The 9,217-nt window shown below is 40.4% G+C and overlaps 1 protein-coding gene across 1 annotated transcript; it reads left to right on the forward strand.

Moving 5' to 3' along the window:
* The first annotated feature begins 1,994 nt into the window (after positions 1–1,994).
* On the forward strand, positions 1,995–7,233 carry rhcga (Rh family, C glycoprotein a). The gene is made up of 11 exons (XM_070965380.1): positions 1,995–2,266; positions 2,864–3,056; positions 3,915–4,065; positions 4,176–4,323; positions 4,470–4,636; positions 4,728–4,865; positions 5,609–5,745; positions 5,932–6,056; positions 6,322–6,395; positions 6,480–6,553; positions 6,644–7,233. The coding sequence occupies exons 1-11, from the start codon at positions 2,041–2,043 to the stop codon at positions 6,675–6,677; spliced, it is 1,467 nt and encodes a 488-aa protein (XP_070821481.1). The 5' UTR covers positions 1,995–2,040; the 3' UTR covers positions 6,678–7,233.
* The last annotated feature ends 1,984 nt before the right edge of the window (positions 7,234–9,217 follow it).

The following is a 9,217-nucleotide window of genomic DNA, read 5'->3' on the forward strand; positions in this document are numbered from 1 at the left end:
TGTATCTATGACTTCCTTTTACTTGTACTATTCTTACACTATGTTTTATCAGTCACCATTATCCCGCAAGTGTGGCAGTAACAATAAAAGTTACGTATAGACTCACTTTATCCTCAGCTTCATTTTTGTTTCCCATCACTGAGTTCAGTTAACCTGCAGGTTCAAATGGCCTCAGTTTCAAATTGAAATACATGTCAAGCTGCAGCAATTTGACACGATACAATGCAAATATCCTGAAAACACACAGCCATAATTCAGTCTGTGATGAAAACATAACTTCCTTCCAGAGGTTTCCTTCAAATATTTTTTAATCTGCCCTTCAAAAATCATGCAGCCTTGTCTCGAGCAAGAATCTAAACCTGTGTTTGTGTTAGTGTGTGTATCTTTGCAGACTTTTTCTTGTAGCCTTGCAAAGCTCGCTGACTTTGTCATATTAGGAAATACGTACAAATGCAACAAGCAGTTCAATGAAAATGATCTTTAAGCTCATTCCAGTGATAGTATGTAGTGTATAGGTTGACTCCAGCACATGCTGTCAGTAACACACAACGTGTTACATAACGTGCTGAAGAAGTTACCAAGTGTTGAAGGAGGAAAACAGATATTATCTGGAATGTTCTTTGTGCTGCACAGAGACAGCAGGGGCCTGACACATGACGAATCCTTAAAATGGAATCTCAGATAATTATCAAGATAAGAAAGCACAACCAAAACACAACACAGCGCACATGACTCGCAGGAAGAGAAACAGCTGACCAGGTGGCATGAGCTGCTCCTGGTGGACGACCACCTCTGCTCTCACTGTGCACTATGGAAAGACCAAGCTCAGTGTGTTCTCATGTAAATAAGACAAAATAATAAACAGTGATGCCCCATTGAGCTGTCACTCTTTTTGAATCATACTGAGATTCATTTTCTGTCTCTGAATGATGTCATGCCTCCTCTTTTCATCAGACAGTGGTCGACTAATGATTACAGACCTGAACGGTGATCTTTGTAGAAAGTGAGTGACCATCACATGCTGTTGCTTCAGTACCCATTTTTGCTCATATTGACAGTTGAGGCAGACAGGAAACAACAGGAGAGAGAGTGGCACAGCCACAAAGCTTCCTTCACTGGAAATGTATACTTCGATGCTGCTTAAGTTGCTTTAAATTGTCCGAACACAGATCTCATTGTACAGACAAACAGGTACTTAGTTACACAAAGACGCTCAAGATCAACATTTTTCCAACACTCTCAGTGAACCAGTTCCCATTGTTAAAGGGTCCTTCATCTTCACATGCTCCAGTTTGCAGGTGTAGTGTTTTACAGCGGTTTAAAACTGGAAACATGCATTCATGTTCTGTAACCTTCTGTTAAAGATCATAAGACAGCATAGAAAAAATGTCGGGTATGATGCATTAGCAGTTTTCTGTTCCCTGGAAAATGTGGCCTTGTCTTCTAATCAAAGGTGTGCACACCTGAATTCAGTATGCAGCTCAGGTGATGATAGCCTGATTGACACGTGTGTTCACCCAACACCAGTTCAAGGCCTCCACAGAGCACTTAGACGACACTCAAAAACCATTTACACTACAGGACCAAGTGAGCATTCCTGGCAAGACTAATTCAAGTGAAGCTATTTTTTACAACTTTACCTTTACACCCAGGCCTGATGTCTCATTGTGCTGACCAGCTGGGTATTGTGAACATTCTGTTATAACAGCTGGAAGTTTTAACATCACAAAATGATCCCATATAAAGTCACAGCATCAAATATCTGAGTCATTTCCATCAGACCTTTATGCCCTTATTATTTCCTGTGGCACCTGTTCTAGGAGTGTTGCCGAATGTAGCTTGACCTGGCTGAGGAAGCAAGTGGGGAAGGAGTGGTTTACCTGCTAACAGGTAAGATCAGTCCACCCCTTTGGAGAGCACACCCCTGCAAAGGTCCATCTCTGTACTGTATATATATAGCTGCTGAGAAGCTGTTCTGTCACAGCAGAGCGAGGGCCTGGCGGAGAGCGATCAGAGCATCATCACCTGAGAGTCACCACCATGGGGAACTGCTGCGAGAGTGTATGCAATTTTTTCGGCCGGCAGAAGAACACCAATATCCGTGTTAGTCTGCCCGCTGTCTGCTTCGTCTGGCAGATTGCTATGATTGTGCTGTTTGGAGTTTTCATCCGCTATGATGAGGAGTCAGACGCACATTGGGCAGAGCACAGAAGGGAACACAACATCACCAGCGATATCGAAAATGACTTCTACTTTAGATATCCCAGTAAGTGCAAAAAATATATCTCAGAATGAAACATATTTCTCGCTGCTGCAACAGATCATTTTACCTCATCTTCACTCCTTTTTCTGTCTTTGTTTTCTGTTCATGGCTAGAAAGTTTCAATGAAATGTCAAAGGTTGGAAAAACAACATGATAAGGAGTTTTTCTATCAAGAATGTAGACGGTGGCTGTACAAAAGAAAATTTAACAGTCTTGCTGAACATTTTATGAGAGGCCCTCTCTTATTGTTGTATGTACTGTAACATCAAAATAGCAGCGCTGCACAAAGGAAAACAACACTTTTCTAGGTCTGCTTGTGATAATCTGAAAGCAATTGTGCACCTAGTGTAAAGTTCTCTAGCTGCAATAATATCTCAAATCCATTAATGAGTTTCAGCAAATTAAACTGATAAAACCTCAACATCTAAGCATAAACAAAAGCACAGATTACAAATCTGTAATTAAAGAGAGAGAATAATAAATTAATTGACAAGTAGACAATGAACACGCAGGAAAGAAGGAGATTTTTGTCTCAGCTTGAGGCACTTTTAAGTGTTGCATTTAATCATTCTACAAATGTGTTTATTTCCCTTCTTCAAGGCTTCCAGGACGTCCATGTCATGATCTTTGTTGGATTTGGTTTCCTCATGACCTTCCTGAAACGCTACAGTTTTGGTGGTGTAGGCTTCAACTTCCTGATCGCCTCCTTTGGTCTGCAGTGGGCTCTTCTCATGCAAGGCTGGTTCCACTCCCTTGACCACACCACCGGAAAAATCTATATCGGAGTAGAGAGGTAAGCCTCTTCATTGCATGAAAAATAAGCAGCTCTTTGTGCACCGTCAGTCATTTAGTAAACTGCAGAGATGCAGGTGGGGATGTGCAGGAATGTCATGAATTTTCTAGATGATACCAAGATGAGTTTGAAGAAAGGCAACAAGGTTTCAACTCGTCTGGTTCTTTGAAGAGGTTCTTGTGTCACAACTGTCACCACATGTAAATCTTTTGTCTAATGCTGCATCCTTGTAGCAAAGTCAACATTCTTGTCATAGTTAAGTTGGAAGTCACTTCCACTAATGCATATAGTCTATAAAATACTTAATTGAGATCTAAGCAAATTGGAAGTATGTGTGGAATGAAAAAGAAAATATTTCTGGTTCTGCTGCATCAATTTTGCTCCTTTTTTCCAAAACTGTCTATTGTGAGTTCAACTGTGCTGTAGAGGTGAGAACAAACAGTATCCCTGTGCTGTAATGACACTGACAATGACATCTGACCCCAGCAGTGTAAGGATATACAAACCATGTGAGCAAAATATGAACTGAAAGAGGTGGTTTATGACTTTAGGCCTTTCTACAAGACAGAGGTGCATCATCAGGTAATAGTGTTACTATTTTGCAAGGGGACCGTTGCTGCATCCTGGACTTAGCAATGCCCAAGATCACTGTGACTGGTTTAAAGAAATACAAACCTGGGTTTCCCCCATTCTGTGATGATAATGGGTCAGTCAAACCTTTCTACATCGCTCGTACAAGGTCTGTCTTTGTGGGTAATCCAGCCCTGCTCTGACTCCTGAAGGTGATTTGGTGCGTCATTCATTGCTGTTTGTTTCCACTCATTCAGACCTCAATGCTGTTCTTTTTTGTCTCCACAGTCTCATCAACGCTGACTTCTGCTGTGCCGGCTCTCTGATTGCCTATGGTGCCCTCCTGGGAAAAGTAAGCCCTGTCCAGCTGATGGTTGTCACCTTATTTGGCATCACGCTGTTTGCTGTGGAGGAATACATCATCCTCAGCCTCCTCCATGTGAGTCTCACCAAACACAATCATCCCACAGGGGCCTTAATTATTGTGCGAGGGGTGAGAATTTTCCTTCAAACATTGCAGTTTCTTTTTTGTGCTGCTTGCCTCCACAGTGCAGAGATGCTGGTGGCTCCATGGTCATTCACACCTTTGGAGGATACTATGGTTTGGCCATCTCCTGGGTCCTCTACCGACCAAACCTACACCAAAGCAAACGCCTTAATGGGTCCGTCTACCACTCTGATGTGTTTGCCATGATTGGTGAGTGACACTCCTTAACCTCACGTCAGTGTTTTTCTTTATGCCGCAGTTCATTTGGCACATCACACACTTTTCATTCATCGCTGTCAAACCTTCGTGTGATGGTAAATATGCTGTGGTTTGATTGTCCTTGTCCCTCCTCACAGGTACACTGTTCCTGTGGATGTTCTGGCCCAGTTTCAACTCGGCCATCACGGACCATGGCGACGGACAGCACAGAGCAGCCATCAACACTTACCTGGCCCTCGCTTCTTCTGTTCTCACCACCGTGGCCATCTCCAGCATGTCTCAGAAGAGAGGAAAGCTGGACATGGTAATGCTACGTCACTGAAAAACATCAAATCTGCAGCTAGTCATGTTAATCTATGTATTTCTCATGACTAACACACTGCTTTACCTGGCAGGTGCACATCCAGAATGCCACTCTGGCCGGTGGTGTTGCCATGGGAACAGCAGCCGAGTTCATGATCACTCCTTATGGTTCGCTGATTGTGGGTTTCTGCAGTGGAATCATCTCCACCTTTGGCTACCTGTTCGTCACGGTGAGTCTTTCACTACTGATCTTTTGATCTGAGAGAAGTCTTTAAGTCTGTTCGCGACTGTCACAGGAAAGGAGAAGCAGAAACAAACCAGCTGAAGGCTGTCTTACAGGAAAATACCACGTTTATTTGAAGCAGTGACTCATTTCAGAGAGCAACCGTTAAGTGTTTTACGAGCAAACAAAATCCGGAAACTGTCCGGTTGCACATTGTCGTTGACACACCTCAAACAGTAAGCTGCAACTGACTGTCAACTTTATGCCTGCTATTATTTTGGCACAGCTTTGTTGTCAAATGCGTTTTCTAATGAAACATTAGTGCTAAGTGTAAACAAAATGACCCAGATACAGTTTAAAAAGGGCAAAATGAAGATCATCAGTACTGAGAATTTGCAGTTTTAACAACCTCAGGAGGTTTTTTTTTTTAGTTTATAATTACATACGAATGACCCTTTATGAGTTTCTAAAGGCTGGTTCTTATATAGACAGTAACCTTATATATGGCTGTTTTATGCCAAAAAACATAATTGAAATGAAAGGATTTCATATTTTTACCCTGAAAATGTTTGTAAACTTCAAATAGTATAAATAATAAAAGATTTTTTTTTGCATGGCCATTTTTAGGGAGAACCGCACTGAGTTAGAACAGCATGGAATTTGCACTCACGACTTCAATATTTTTATAATCATGGCTGTGGCCCCGGTTCAAATCAATACGTGATATATGACTGCTTTTCTCATTCTCAGCCCTTCTTGGAGAAATCTTTGAAGCTCCAGGACACATGTGGTATTCATAACCTGCATGCTGTGCCAGGGATGCTCGGGGGCTTTACAGGAGCCATTGTTGCTGCAGCCGCCACTGAATCTGTCTACAGCAAAGAGGGGTGAGTGACTGAGGCACACGCACACACGAGACTGGAGTTCAGAAAACATGACCTCACCTTTGTTTGTTGACCTCAACACAAGCACACACTGAGTTCTCAGGAGCTGTCTACATCTAATTCTACAGATAAACTTTTGATTGGCCGAGAGTGAATTGACTTTACAGGATTTTTCTTCTCTGCCTATAGGTTGATCAACACATTTGACTTTGAAGGCAGTTTTGCGGACAGATCTGTAGGAACCCAGGGAGGCTACCAGGCTGCTGGCACATGTGTGGCAATCGCATTTGGACTTGTTGGAGGAGCGATTGTGGGTGAGTTTGAAAAAAGTGTTGTGTGTTTATAAGACTCATCAGTCTGTTTCAATGTCTATATTGAGAGAATCCAGAGGAATGATGACATTTAAGTCTAGAGCACTTTAAAAGGTACTTTACAATTTTTTTAAATTTATTTTTTAAAAAACTCTGGATAAAGTATTTGAAGGAATGTTCTAAGAATTGATGTCAGTGTAAATATTATCATGGGCAAGAAAAAAGTACGAAGTCTTGCTTCATGCTGTTTTGTTTGCTCTCTTCAAAGGTTTCATCCTGAGGTTCCCTATCTGGGGCGACCCTGCTGACGACAACTGCTATGATGATGAGGTGTACTGGGAGGTAAGAGTGGTCTTCTACCACTAGATGGTGTTCTTGCCCTTTAAGTGGGAAGGAAACCCGTCTGATCCCGCTTGTCTGTTTCAGGTTCCTGAGGATGAAGAGTCCATCCCTCCCGTCCTGGAGTACAACAACCACATGATACACAAGCACCAAGAAATGTAAGCTCACTCGTACTCTGACGCGTCCTCATTCACTCCTCCCACTCCTGAGTTGGTTTGAAATGTGATTTTCTTCTTTGTGCTTGACAGATCTGAGTCAAACTTCTCTGTGGAGCAAAGTTAGAGCCGCTCAGTGGAAGATCAACCTCCCTCATATCACTTTGAACTTGATACAGCTGTGAAACAACACTAATTTATGAAGGAACAACCCTCAAAGATGGCAGTTCTACAAGAAATGAACAATAGTTTGCCATGTTCTGCCAGTCTTGTTTACATTGGTCTGGCACCTTTGTCGATGATTGGAAGCTTAAGATTATGACAGCGCTCACCAAGTATCACATTAATGGTTAACATGATTCTGAATCAAAACTGCATTCACTTTCTCTGTCATTTTGGAAGAAACCTCATATAACGTGCAGATGCTTGATGACTGGAAAATGTCAGGGCCTGAATCTGAGCAGTATGGTGAGAAGATACAAAGATTCTTTGTTTATATTATGTAAGGTGATAATGCACAAAAAGAAACTAATTCTCATGAGTTTGGAAATACATTACTGCAATCTTTTATCTTTTCCAGAGAGTATTCTGAATTCTTTCGTGTCATGCCTTTAAATTGTTGCATATTGTTACTGATAATGTTCCTTTTTATTTCTTAGAAATGAAGAGTCTGTTGAATCCATTCAGTTCTGCAAAAAAAAAAAAAAAAAAGGCATTAGTGAATAATCAAATGTATTTGTGCAGACAAATTAAAGATTTTTGTGTTGTATATCTTATTTCTTAAATTATGTATAGGTCTTTGTAAGATGTGTGTACATATGATTCCACATTTTATCGTATACTATTTGTTTAGTACGTAACTCATTTATTCCTAAGGTTGAAGTCTTGAGTAGCTACAGTAACTATGACACACTTCCCCGTGGTTCGGTTGCTGCAGTGTTGAAGGTTACCTCCAATAAACTGTACTTGATTGTATGTGTCAGTCTATTTGTTGTGTTATTGGACTATTATAGTTTGAGATGTATACATTCATAAATTGCATGTAACTGGAATTAAACAGTAGTAGAGTTATATTGTTGTTGTACAAGACATAAAAACACACATAAGATAAAAAATAACATCATATCGTAGTTAAATGATTACAATAATCTATGCATGTGATAGTCACACAAGTCGAATAAATAATAAAACAGGAAATAAAATTTTCCTGTGTGCATGAAAGTAGCATAAATAAATGAACAAAAGGGCATAAAAAGCATTACATCAATGGCAATACTGATAACTATCTAGCTTTGTATATCCATGAGCATCATAAATATCTTTTATATGACCCTAATGTGTGGCAAAGTGAATGAAAGCTGTGATGTTCAGAGTGTGCAGTGAAATAACTTATTATGGCCAATTAAAATATAAGACTGAACTCATCCAAAATCCAAAATCAATAAAAACAAAGACATCAGCAGGACAGTCGTCATTTTAGTGCTGACTTATCTCTTGAATTGACACTTTAAACCTTTAAATACTTAAAAGTTTTTGAATTACTCTCTCTCTTTTCTCGTACTTGGGTGGTGGACTGTAGGCACAGAATAGGACAGTGTTGATGGTGTAGTTTGTGGTTTCTGATATTCATGTAAGCACCTTGCTGTTTTGATGTTGTCTTGTCTTTAAGCCAAAATTAGCACACTCACAGCTTAACCTAATAGGTAGCTTCCTGGACATACAGTAATAATAATAAGAAGAATATCATGTGCAGTCTGCCTTGAAGAAATCAATGTTTTAGTTTGTCGCTCATGCTTTAAAAGTGCATGCAGACTGTATCAACTGTATTAACAACAGACATCATGATGCTTATATTCAGTTTCAGCAGTTTGGTCCAGATGGGGACCAAACAGCATCCAAATCTACATTTTGTCATTTTTAATATTCCTGTTTTGTTTTTTTTTTTGTTTTTTTTTAACTTTTTTTTTTTACTTGCTGGACTACACTGACAGATATGTTGCAGTATTTTCATAAAGATAGTCATCACATTCAAATAAATATACATTTGTGTGTTTGTATGAATTAAAGACAAACAGCATAATTTTATTTACTGCCTGCCAAGTGACCAAAGAGAGAAGAAGCACTAAAAGAGGAAGCTGTATCAGTTATTCAGATTTGCTTTCATTTGCTTTTGATTGCTATAGCATTTGTTTTGGTAGACGCCTGTCTGTTATAAAAGAGTTGGATATGGAGCCAGATTTGCTGAATTGTGATGTTGCTTCCAGCACAGTTTCACATTAAGTGACACCTTAATTCTTGGCTGTGACCATTCAGACACTCTCATGGAGCATCAGGTTTTAGTGCCTGTGACTAAAAAAACATTTAACAAAACTGATTAAATTAAGATCTTCATCACTATAACAGCAGTCCACGGCTTCCTTTTTGGTTGTGTAACTGTGTGTGTAAGTGTGTGTGTAAGAGGGTTAAACCGGGTCCTCCAGGTCATCGTGGGCTTGCTTGTTGCCTCCCGGGCTCTGGTCTCCTTGCTCCCTTTATTTTGATGGTAATGAGGCCTGGACAGGCCAGTCAGTAGGGTCATTTCCTGACCAGTCACTGTGACATTAATGAACTCTAAATACACTGGCTGGACATGTGCTTTGTGCTGGTCTTGTCAGGCTGGCTGGTGGC

This window comes from Chaetodon trifascialis, chromosome 1 (genome assembly GCF_039877785.1).
Source record: "Chaetodon trifascialis isolate fChaTrf1 chromosome 1, fChaTrf1.hap1, whole genome shotgun sequence".
NCBI lineage: Eukaryota > Metazoa > Chordata > Actinopteri > Chaetodontiformes > Chaetodontidae > Chaetodon > Chaetodon trifascialis.